Genomic DNA, 12,782 nt, shown 5'->3' with positions numbered 1-12,782 from the left:
GAGGTCACTGTGCAATTCTTTGGGGACAGGGGACAGGTAATTTGACTCATGCATAGACAGACACACAGTGGGCACTCAATCTGTTGAATGAAGGAGGGAATGAATGAATGTGCTCTATCATAGTGGTGTAGATGTAAAGGAAGAGCACTGTCATTTCTCCGAAGATGGGAAACTTTAGAATTTGGGGGGAAAACAAATATTTCAAAAGCAAACTTTATCAAAACAAAGGCTGAAAAAATGTTTTGAGTGCTAAAAAGATCTATGGTAAGTTGTTGAATGATTTGCCACTAATTTCAAAGGATGATAGAAAATCATCTTCTGAAATGTTGACATGTCTGCATAAGAAACATAGGGGTACAATGCTTGAGTGAGAAATCTCAGTTGCCTGAATCTTGCCCTCTTCACCTACATAACAGAGTTGGTTATTTAACCCATGCTGTGAATCAGTTTCCTCATTTGCAAAATGGGGCTAATAACAGCACATAGGGTTGTTGTGAGACATAGTGAAATACACACAACCTGCACCGTCAGGTGACCCACTTTCTGCCACTAGTTCCTGTCTGTCTAGGTGTTAGTTTTGCTTTTGGTAAATGTTTCTCTCTATGGTTTTTCCCCCTTCCCATTGCATGCCTTTCTTTTCCTCTCACTAACTTGCTACTTTTTGTCTCTTTTCATTTATTTCTCTATTCCTGACTGAATTCCTTAATATCCTTTTTTACAAAAAAATGTTTATTTATTTTAAGAGAGAGAGAGAGCGCACATGAAAGAGTGCAGAGGAGGGGCGGCAGGGGGGAGAGCTCAAGAGAGCACAGGGGAAAGGTAGAGAGAGGGGGAGAGACTCCCAAGCAGACTCTGCACTCTCAGTGTGAGGGCTATGAACTGTGAGATCGTGACCTAAGCCAGAATTAAGAGTTGGACCCTCAACCAACTGAGCCACCCAAGTGCCCCTGTCCTTAATATTCTAATACCTCTCCCATCCTTACAAAATGATTGATGGCAATGAACTTCAGTATATCTACAGAACAAGAAACTTAATAATAACTGTTAAAACCCATTTTCTTTTTTCCAAATGAATTTCTGATATCTGCCATGATCAATGCATCTGTTGTTTTGTTTTGTTTTTTACATTTTAAAGTCAGTGAATACATTTATATTATTTTAGTTCTTGTTTTCTTCACCTGATATAACTTTATATTGAAGGGGATCAGGATATGCCACTTTGACATAAGGACTATTTTGAGATGAAGAAAAACTGAACATCAGTGGATGCAAAAAGAAGCCTTGGGGCGCCTGGTGGCCCAGTTGGTTGAGTGTCCGACTTTGGCTCAGGTCATTATCTCGCGGTTGACGAGTTTGAGCCCTGTGTCCGGCTCTGTGCTGACAGCTCGGAGCCTGGAGCCTGCTTTGGATTCTCTGTCTCCCTCTCTCTCTGTCCCTTCCCCACTTGTGCTCTCTCTCTCTCTCTCTTTCAAAAATAAATAAATAAACATTAAAAAAATAAAATTACACTTGTAGCAGAACTTTGAGATGCTGTATCTGCTTCGTTGGTTGCTTCCAAATTTTAAAAGCCAAACAGCACACTAGAAAATTAGTAACTATGGCAAATTGTCCTTGCTAACTCTTCATACTTGTCATTTACTGAACTGATGACACAAGAAGCTCTAAGAGAGGAAAGCTCAAATCAAAGGAGGTGTTTTTATTAGACAGACCGATTCCACCTCTCTTTATTGCCTGGTACATTTGTGCAGTTGTTAATAAATGTTCAGAATCTGAGAAATTGAGGTACAATAAAGTTTATGACTGAGTCTAAATCAGTTCTCTAGAGAAAAGAGTCTCTCTAGGTTGCAACACTGCCTCATTTTTCTTTTTCTTCACAAGGCTGAAGATCTAGACGCCGAATATAGTGCATTTTATATATTTTTACATAATCATGCATTTGTGTGTTTGTATAGATCTTCTGTGGCAGAGAAGGCAAGAGAAAGTGGCATAGGGAAGGAGAGTTTGAAATAGTAAAAGATGAAAAACAATGTGCCCATAAGAGGGGAATGCAGCATAAACTATAGTATATGATACCACAATCACAAAAGTTAACTGACACATAGCATATGAATGGTTTAGGGAAGAAAACCTTTTGCTCTGCCCTCTTGGCTGTAGTTCCTGGGGACCTCTAAATTATACTAAGAAATGACAGATTAACTGGAGAAAAGGGGTTATTCATATGAAAGTAACTAGTAGCTAAATGGTTACACTTAGAGACCTTTTTATTGAACTTGGGAGGGGAATGAGGAGAGTGGAAAAAAGGTCTCTTTGGGAAGAAAAAATACGTTTCTTTAGGAAGATAAATGGATTTTTAGAAGAACAAACTGGAGATTAAAAAGTTAGCAATAAGATTTGTCTGAACGTGTGAGTGGTCGGTGCACCTGGGTGGCTCAGTCGGTTAAACATCCGACTTAGGCTCAGGTGATGATCTTGGGATTCGTGGGTTCGAGCCCTGTGTCAAGCTCTGTGTTGACAGCTCAGAGCTTGGAACCTGCTTTAGATTCTATGTCTCCCTCTTTCACTGACCCTCCCCCACTCACACTCTGTCTCTCTGTTTCTCAAAAATAAATGAACGTTAAAAGACATTAAAAAAAAAAAGAATGTGTGACTGGTCATTTTCATCATCTTCATGGTCATGAAGGATTTGATTTATGGAAGGATTACTCTTGGTTTCTCTCCCCCATCCTAGAGAGAGATTTATGACAGCCTCATTTCTAAGAAGTTTCTGCTTTTAATGCAATATAGGAGACACCAGGAACCCTTCTTTCTTTTATTTTTTTATTTTTTAAATGTTTATTTATTTTTGATACAAAGAGAGAGAGCATGAGCAGGGGAGGGGTAGAGAGAGAGCGAGACACAGAATCTGAAGCAGGCTCCAGGCTCTGAGCTGTCAGCACAGAGCTGGTTGCAGAGCTCAAACCCACGAACCATGAAATCATGACCTGAGCCAAAGTTGGACACTTAATGGACTGAGCCACCCAGGTGCCCCCAGGGTGATTTTATTTTAGGTGATGTTTATAGGCTCAGTTTATATTATCATTTGGTTTATAATGCTGATTATAAGGCCTTAATTAAATAATTATTGTGGGAACATAGCCATACTGTTAGACTACAAAAGCCTAAAATGAGGTCCTTAATTCTCAGAAATTTATAATTGGCAAAATGAGAAACCAAAGCTGTAAGTTCTGAGGAACTTGTAAATAATCATTGTTAGCATTGATAATAAAGATATGCAACATAGAATTTTTGACTCTTACTAAACAATTGCTAAGTCTTGGTTTACTTCTAAGCCTTAAAGGAAATTTGGAGTAACTTTTCCATACCCTGGAGCATAGGAATAGATGATCACAAATTTCTTTGGATTCATTCTACAGAGTTCTGAAGACTCCATTACAAGCCAGTAGCTAGAAAACAGAAGTCTAGGATACTAGAAAAGGTCCTTTCATAATTTCCCGTGGCTAAGCTAAGAAGTGTTCTCTGTTGTTGCCTCTCAGAGCCCTGAGAAATGGTTAAAGACAAGGAAAACTAGGTCTGGCAAAATATTGATCTGGGGACCACCTCCCCTACTTCCCTCCCTTGGTAATTTGGAATGGATTCTTCTCCACTGCCATGGTACTGATTCTGATAAGAATCACCTCCAGCTAAAAGACTTCTGCTCTTAGCAGTAGAGGATGATGCTGGCTGCTTTAACCTTTCTCACTTTCCAGTTCTAAGGACTGCAATCAACCTGCTTAAATAAGATTGGGGTTTAAATTCCATCTACATTCTTAGGGATATACACTTTTTGAAAGAAATAAAGAATTAATAAGCATGATTTTGCTACAACTTGTCACCTCTGGCACAGTGTTGCCCTTATAAGAAATAAGGGAAATTTACTTGCCCTTTGCCTCTGTTAAGAAACAGCTGGGGATTTCACAGAGGTTCTACGAACGGTCAGTTTACTCCTAGGTGACTGAAAAATAATTGTTAGTGTGCTAAGTCAATAGAAGGACTTCCATTCAATAAATTTCTGTCTCAGATGCTCTATCTTATTTAGCTTGGAGCCAGAGATTTTCAGATCTTGTTCCACAGAACCCAGGAGGGCCTCAGACATTTTATTCTGTTTTTAGAATTTGTTTTTTTGTTTGAGATTGGTGGTTATCTTTGGTTCTTAAGCATATACAAAAAATACACGAATATATTCTTGTGAAAATTTGTGACTTTATTAAGTACATATTATCAACCTCTGTCTAGTGGTATACTTGGCACAATTCTAGGGACTAAGGATTTCTTTATGAACAGAGGGAATAAAAATCCATGCCCTCATAGAGCTTACATGCTAGTGGAAGGAGAAAAGCAAACGTAATGAATAGGAAAATTACATATTAAAAGGTGGTAAGTGTTGTAATCAAAAATAAGATGAGGCAGATCAAGAATGCTAGTAGGGGTCCCTGGGTAGCTGAGTCAGTTAAGCCTCCGACTCGTGACTTCAGCTCAGGTTATGATTTTATAGTTCATTTATATATGATTGAGCCCTGTGTCAGTCTCCTTGCTGACTGTGTGAGAACCTTCTTGGGATTCTCTCTCTCTCTCTCTCTCTCTCTCTCTCTTTCTCGCCCCCCCTCTTTCTTCTTCTCAAAATAAATTAAAGGGAAAAAAAGGAATTGCAGTTTTAAGTTAGGAGGTCAGAGTAGGCCTAACTGAGAAGTTACCATCTGAAGAAAAACTTGAAGGGAATGCAGGAATAAGACGTATATATAAATAGGGGAAGATCATCCTGCACAAATGAACAGCTCCTGCAATTGATCTGAGTGTCTGTTCTTGTGCCAGTACTATACTCTCTTCATGATTACAGCTTTGTAATACAGCTTGAAGTCTGGGATTGTGATGCATCCTGCTTTGGTTTTCTTTTTCAAGATTGCTTTGGCTATTCAGGGTCTTTTCCGGTTCCATATAAATTTTAGGATTGTTTGTTTTAGCTCTGTGAAGAATGCTGGTGTTATTTTGATAGGGATTGCATCGAATATGTAGATTGCTTTTGGTAGTATTGACATTTTAACAATATTTGTTCTTCCTATCCAGGAGCACGGAATATTTTTCCTTTTTTGTGTGTGTATACCTTCTTCAATTTCCTTCATCAGCTTTTTATACTTTTCAATGTATAGATTTTTCTCCTCTTTGGTATGTTTATTCTTAGGTATTTTATGGTTTTTGGTGCAATTGTAAATGGGATTGGTTCCTTAATTTCTCTTTCTGTTGCTTCATTGTTGGTGTATAGGAATGTAACTGATTTCTGAACATTGATTTTATATTCTGCCACTTTGCTGAATTCCTGGATCAGTTCTAGCAGTTTTTTTGTGTGGAATCTTTTGGGTTTCTCATATAGTCTATCATGTCATCTGTGACGAGTGAAAGTTTGACCTCCTCCTGGCCAATTTGGATGCCTTTTATTTCTTTGTGTTGTCTGATTGCTGAGGCTAAGACGTCCAATACTATGTTGAATAACAGTGGCGAGAGTGGACATCCCTGTCTTGTTCCTGACCTTAGGGGGAAAGCTCTCAGTTTTTCCCCATTGAGGACATTTTATTAGCATTGGGTCTTTCATATATAGCTTTTATGATCTCAAGGTATGATCCCTTTATCCCTTCTTTCTTAAGGGTTTTTATCAAGAAAGGAGGCTGTATTTTGTCAAATGTTTTCTCTGCATCTATTGAGAGGATCATGAGAGCTTGAGTCCAGTTACTCTGAGCCTTGCTAAGAGTTCACTGGCTCACTTTAGCCAAGTTGGTCATAGGTCCATATCAGTGAGAAGTGAGGATCCAGAGTCAGCAAGCTATACTGGGTTCTCTCTTCTCCCCCTTGATACTGCTTGAACTAATATGGAATTCAGCCAGCTCTGCTGTTAGGTCATGAGTGTTAGTCTTTTCTACCCAAACTTGATGTCAGTTCCTGGAGGACAGGATGTCTTACAATCCTTTTTTTTCCCCCAACAGTGCCTACCTGATTCTTAGAAATCATGGTTATTTAGTTTTAGTGTGTATTTTAATTATCCTTAAATAGTATTTTCAAATTTAGCTCTATTTGGTTTAGAATAAACCTTGCAATAAAACTTCAGCTATGTCTATGGATTTATCAGCATTTCTTTTAAATGTACCATTGATTAGAAGTTTGTAGTTTTGCATGACTTTTTACCTTTAGGACTTGCTCATATACAGACAATCACACTACTAGTATAACACACACATGCTTTGCTTAGTTATATTCCAGACAAGATATATCTGCTTTGCCCATGCTTACAGCACAGCCAAATGGTCAACTATGTAAATGTCCTATTATTGCATTTGACGTCATCGTGTTTTCAGAATAGAAATGCCTATTTAATACGGTCCTACCTTCCTATTCTATTTCTGGCTTAGAAAAGGAGAACATGAGCAGGCTAGCATCTTCTAAAGATAGCCTCTCTCTCCTCCTCTGATCTCTGGTGGGTCTTTGCCCTGAAACCTAACACTGTCCTTGCTTTGGTTTCTTTCACTTCCTTCCAAATCTGCTGTCTTCCTGCTTGTACTTTTTTGCCAAAAGGCAGGGCCTATGAGAGGAGACCCCCTCCTCCCCTATTTCGTCAGAGCTGACAAAAGACAGGAAGTTTACACAGAGCAAAATGATTTGCTAGGACTGACTTTGACCCTTCCTCAAGCTGTTGCTTGTGTCAGAGATGCTGCTGTCAGGATTCTGTTGCACAAAGAGAAAGATAAAAAAATATCTCTGACTCGTGCATTTTCTCCCTTTCCCATCCTCTTGCCAGGAATGTTGAAAATGGATCCCAGGCTGATTGGAGGCATTAGGTCATCAGTTTGAATCCCAGTGGTCGAGAAAGAAATGTGGGTAATAACTAGCTGCTGGTGGAGAAGAAAGGAACTCAAGGAGGTATGAGAACCATTCATTTTACCCTGGACATTTCCCCAAGGCTAGTTTTTTCCGGTAAGCCTCTGTCTTCCTGGTTGTTGCAGGACCTGGCGGAGGAGCTGTTCCATTTCCTCTCTGATTCTTTCTCTTACCTCCTGAGGGCTGGCAAAAGTGAGCTCCTGGAACTTTCAAGAGCAGCAGTCTCTATAAGAAAACCTGTAAGGGGAGAAGTCTTCTTGGTATCACCACTTCCTCTCAACCAAGGCTCAGGTTGCTTTCCTTCGAGCACTGCTCTTCAAAAGCGAAGTAAGTCATCTTTTTTTTTTTCAAGTGTTCATACTAAGTAGAGAATCTTGATTCAATTTTGGTATGGGCTTTAACAAATGCATCACGTAAACCAGTACTTCTCATACTTTAACGTGAATATGAATCACCTGGAAACTTAGTTAAAAAGTGGCAGAGTTCTGTGGGTCTGGTTTGGGCCTGAGACTCTGCATTTCTGCAGCCTTGCAGGCAACCTCAGATCTGCTGGTCCATGGACCATGCCTTGAGTAACAAGGCCTTAAGTCCTCTAGGATTTTTGCTTTTCAGGGAAAGGGATGCAGGGGGCGGGGGGGGGGGGGGGGGGGGGGGGAGGGTGCTGGTGGAATGAAGGGACTTAACCCAGTACATGATCTATGTAGAGCACCTAAAAAGAAAATCAGTCACCATCCCTGCTTTAGCGGACTATCTGCAGAATTTAAAGTGTCTGTTAAATAGGTCCTAGATGTGGGAAGCTAAGTCACCCCAAGTGAGAGAGAATGGTGGGCTGCTCCTTACACTGAATGGGTCACTTTGAGCAGAGCCAGAAATCTTTTTTTAATTGTTGTAATTTACAGGATTAAGTGTCCATATCATGCCTCGACCAGTATAGCTAGTGGTCACTTTGAACATTTCAGCTTCAGTTAAAAATTATGCCTGCTTAAAAAATAACCGGTGTCCCTACCACCTACCATTTGGAGGTAAAGACTGTAAGACATAGGTATCCATTATATGGTTTTAAGTCAATTCAAGTGAGGGATATACGTAATAGGTTTTGTTTTTTTATGAGAGGCCTTTAAACCCTCCCAGTAGTAGCTCCCTGTCTTAAGTGATTCACATTTATCTGAAAGCTGCTTTTAATCCAAGAGGAAAAAAATGAATACAGAGGAAATGTACCTATTCTGTCCCTAGTTGAGGGGAGGAAATAGCAGTGGGAGAAAAGAGAGTGGTGGCCTGGGATATCCTAGCTTTGTGAAATGAATAAAAGAAGCCCCAGCCTAGAAATCAAATTCTTACCCTCACATGTATGAGCCTTCCAGAATGGTGGCTCATGTCTTCCTCAGCCAGAGAAATGTGCTAGAAACAGAATAAGTAAAGTATAAATTGTGTTGTTTTGATGAATGAACATGCGGAAACTATTTGTCATTAAGTCAAGAACTATGCAATGGAGGCAAAGTCATAGGAATAGACAGGCCTCGTGAAGCATAGGATGAACCCAATAAACCATCCCAGACAGGGGGGAATTGCTTCTGTTTGACATAAACTTCAAATAATATCTCTTTCCATTATGGGGTATAACCAGAGATGCTATTTAAAAATTTAACAACCTGAGTGGCACAAACATTGACCAATCAGAACAGAAGCTACTGTAAACAGCCTGTATAACAGCAAATGCTAGGCCATAAGAATGTACAGGACTGAACATTGGCCTAAGCTATTACAGGTTTTAATTAAATATTTCTGGGGGGAGAAATTATAAAGCTACAGATGAGTTCAGGGATATATAATGATATTCCGACCACCATCTACCAAAGCTCTGGACCCATTTTCTCAGTGAGGACACTTCCCTCTTTTCTGTCTTGTGAAGCCCAAAGCAACCCCTCATTCACATACTGCTGTGTATCCTACAACCTGCACTAAAGAGAATTCTTTGAAGTCACTGCAAGATTCAAAATCCTATCCACTTTCTGAGTAGCAGAGAAGATGAATATATTCTATTGTAAAGAGTTACAGCAGAAAATGAAACTTGATCACCGTGTTATCCTTCCATACAAAGCATTGTCACATACATTATCTCACTTGATTTTCACGAACATCATGGAGTATAGGTCAAGGGGATTATTATTTTAACTTGTTATTTAAGTGGTTAAGCAATTTGCTAAAAGGTACACAGCTGGTTAGTAGGCGTGTGGACTTGACCCAGGCCTGATTGTTTGAAGTTCAGGTTCATCCTGTACTTTTTTTCATCCTCTCAAGTGTTTCTCAGGACCTTTGACAACCTATATTGTTCTGTACTAGGATCTCTTTCAATGTCATAATTTGAGACCTTTGTATGTTAAAAAGAATTTGATTTCTACTTCTTTTGTCAAAATTATTCTCATGCTTGTCTTAAGCTTTGCCTCCATTAAGGCCATTACTCCACAGGAGTAAGTGTTTTAGAGCAGTGAGTCTCAAACTTAATCATGCTTAAAAATCACCTAAGGAGCTTGCTGAAACTCAGATTCCTGAGCCCTACCTCCAGAGACTCTGACTCGGTGGGTCAGGGCTTGAGCCTGAGAACTTGCATTTTTAATAAGCTTCCAGATGAACCTAATGTTCCTAGCCAGAGACCATGCTTTTAGACTATAGGCACAGCTTCAGTATTTTTTATTTTATTTTATTTTATTTTATTTTATTTTATTTTATTTTATTTTATATTTTATTTTATTTCATTTTAGTCTTTTAATTTTTTTTTTTTAAGATTCTGTTTTTAAGTAATCTCTATGGGCATCATGGGGCTTGAACTCACAACGCCAAGCTCAAGAGTTGCATGCTGTACTGACTGAGCCAGCCAGGTGCCCCTTCAGTCAGTATTTTAAATATATATATATTTTTTAATGTTTATTTATTTTTGAAGGAGAGAGAGAGACAGAGAGTGAGTAGGAGAAGAGCAGAGAGAGAGGGAGACATAGAATCCAAAGTAGACTCCAGGCTCTGAGCTGTCAACACAGAGCCTGATACGGGACTTGAACCCACAAACCATGAGATCATTACCTGAGCCGAAGTCAGACCCTCAACCAACTGAGCCACTTGGGCACTCCAGTCAGTATTTTAAAATAACATCATCATGGCTTAATGTGCTTAATAGCACAGATTATAGAGCCAGAATTCCTGAGTCTGAATATTGATGCCCTCACTTACACAAGCTGTGTAATTCTGGGAAAGTTAACCCTTCTGTGCCTCAGTTTCCTAATCTGTAAAATAGAGACAATGATACTACCTACCTTAGAAGATAGTTGTGAGCATTAAATGGCTTAGCAGTGCCATGCCCTCTCTAGACATGTTTACTCTTTTATTACTAAGTCTTACTCAACTCATAATTTACAATGGAAACATGAGTAATAAGAATTTACACATATATCAAATGTTCTTTGATGTAAATGTTACCTGTTACTTAATCATGAGACAAACGTGCTGTTATGTTATTTGTGTGAGTTGATGTCCCAGGCTGTCAGCTAGCACTTCCCACCAATGGGAGAGAGAGCAGATGATGTTGAGAAGTTGGCAAGAGCTTGGTAAGTCAGGACCTTACAGGTCATCCTCAGGATTTGGACTTAACTCTAACAGTGATGAAAGCCATCAATATAGTTTGGAGCTGGGGAGTACAATCACAATTACTTTTTAGGAATTTTCGTGCTGTGGGGCACCTGGGTGGCTCAGTCCGTTAAGGGTCCGACTTCGGCTCAGGTCACCATCTCCCGGTTCGTAGGTTCAAGCCCCATATCGGGCTCTCTGCTGACAGGCAGCTCAGAGCCTGGAGGTTGTTTCAGATTCTGTGTCTCCCTCTCTCTCTGACCCTCCCTGGTCACATACTCTCTCTCTCTCTCTCAGAAATAAATGAAACATTTTAAAAAACTTTTTTAAATAAGGAATTTTTGTGCCACAGTTGGAGGCTAGTTTGGAAGAAGGTGAGGTTATAGGCAGAGGCTATTTTAATGGACTGTTATGATTATCCAGAAGAGAATTAATAAAGGCTTGAACAAAAGCAGTAGGGCAAGTTCAGAGCAGCTCCCATGGTTCCTGTGACAAAACCTGGATGAAACCTTTTTTTTTTTTTCCCACCAATGTGGCTCGATTTTATTGCAGGGAAGTTAGGGAGGAGCAGGGCTGGTGAGGGTCTCTGTGGGAACTCCCATTGCTGAGAAGGACTGCCAGGCCCCTTGTCTGTCCACAAGGCAGGAGAGGATCAGAGGCCTGCCCCCTTTGGTCCATCTTGGGCCCAGGGGTCCAGGCCCTCACTACTTGGGGCCGAGGTAGGAAACAGCTTTTCCTGTTTTTTGCAAGGTCTCCAGCAGAAGATCCACTGTGTGCTCAGAGTTGATGCAAACCTTCTTGTTGTGTAGGTCAGTGTCAAACTCAACTCCTCCTAGCTTGTTGAGCACCCGACTGACCGCATTGGAGCAGCCTTCACAGTTAATGTCCACAGAGAACTCGTGCTTCGGCATGACGATGGATGTGGTGACAACTATGCCTCTGGCTGGCTCTGAGAATATGTCATGAATCAGAGAGGAAATCTGATCTGTTCTAAACTCCTTAGCTTACACCTCTTCCCTATATCAAAACCCCATTAGGCTGAGGATTGAGCCTAACTCCTATGTAGTCCCAGTTCCTAGCTCCTAGTAGGACCCTGATGGATATTTGGTGAGTGAATGGGTGAGGAAGAACAAATCACATCCTCTGTGTGGTCTACAGGTTTCTGTGATCTGGCTCTTACTTATCTCTCGCATCTCACCTTTCTCCTCTCTCACCTTTATTCTGGTCACATTTGCCATCCTTTGGACCTTCCAAAATGCCTAACTGTGACCTCCAGTCCAGAGTGTCACACTACTGCCTTTAGGGCAAATCTGTCCTGCCACCTATTATTATAGATAACATTTTATTGGAACACACCCACAACCATTTGATTGTGTATTGTTTATGGCTACCTTAGTGTTAAAATAGCTGGGTAGAGTTATTGTGACAGAGACTACAGAGACAGAGGCCTGTGAAGCCCCATATATTTATTATCTGGCCCTTTACAGAAACAGTTTACTGATTCCTACTCTAGCTCTTTGAAATTGCTGTGACCTCTGATTTAAAACTCTAACCTCAGGGCACCTAGGTGGCTCAGCTGGTTGAGCGTCTGACTTCGGCTCAGGTTGTGATCTCATGGTTCGTGGGTTCAAGCCCCACATCAGGCTCTGTGCTGACAGCTGTGTCTCCCTCTCTCTCTGCCCTTCCCCCACTCATACTCTGTCTCACTTATCTCTCAAAAATAAGTAAATTTTAAAAAATTAAAAAAATAAAACTCTAACCTCAACAAAACTATAGTAATTTAAAAAACCTGTGGTACTGGCATAAAGAAGAACATACAGACCAATCAAATAGAGTGGAGAGCCCCCAAATAATCTCTCAGGTATGTTCTCAAATTATTTCTGGCAAGGATATCAAGGCCATTCAATGGGGAAAAGACAGCCTTTTCGAAAAATGGTGCTAGGAAAATTGGACATCCACATGCAGAAGGATTGTCAGACCCTTATCTTACACCATAGAGAAAAATTAAGCCAAAATGAACCAAAGCCTAAAACATAAGAGTGAAAAGTATAAAACTCTTAGATGGAAACGTAGGAGAAAAGCTTCATGACACTGGATTTGCCAGTGATTTCTTGGAAATAATACCAAAAGCACAGGCAACAAAGAAAAACTAGATAAATCAAACTTCAAAATTAAAAACCTCTATGTATCAAAGTACATTATTAAAGTAAAAAGACAACCCACATGATGGCAGAAAATATTTGCAAATCATCTAAAAAGAGTTAATA

The 12,782-nt window shown here is 40.1% G+C and overlaps 2 protein-coding genes across 2 annotated transcripts in view; one reads left to right on the top strand and one right to left on the bottom strand.

Annotated features, from left to right (window-relative positions):
• The first annotated feature begins 6,714 nt into the window (after positions 1-6,714).
• The window catches only part of ABCG2 (ATP binding cassette subfamily G member 2 (Junior blood group)), a 148,614-nt gene continuing 142,546 nt past the window's right edge, over positions 6,715-12,782 (top strand). Inside the window, exons 1-2 of the mRNA XM_039218438.1 lie at positions 6,715-6,942; positions 7,026-7,227. The gene's annotated coding sequence lies outside the window, so the exon portion shown is untranslated. The remainder of the gene's footprint in view (positions 6,943-7,025; positions 7,228-12,782) is intronic.
• LOC120221185 (copper transport protein ATOX1-like) lies at positions 11,070-11,426 on the bottom strand. Its single transcript, XM_039218442.1, has one exon. The coding sequence runs from the start codon at positions 11,424-11,426 to the stop codon at positions 11,220-11,222; it is 207 nt and encodes a 68-aa protein (XP_039074373.1). The 3' UTR covers positions 11,070-11,219.

Source organism: Hyaena hyaena, unplaced genomic scaffold (genome assembly GCF_003009895.1).
Source record: "Hyaena hyaena isolate Hyena2069 unplaced genomic scaffold, ASM300989v1 scaffold_764, whole genome shotgun sequence".
Classification (NCBI taxonomy): Eukaryota; Metazoa; Chordata; class Mammalia; order Carnivora; family Hyaenidae; genus Hyaena; species Hyaena hyaena.
The sequence above is the reverse complement of the archived record's forward strand: the minus strand, read 5'-3'. Positions and strand labels throughout refer to the sequence as shown.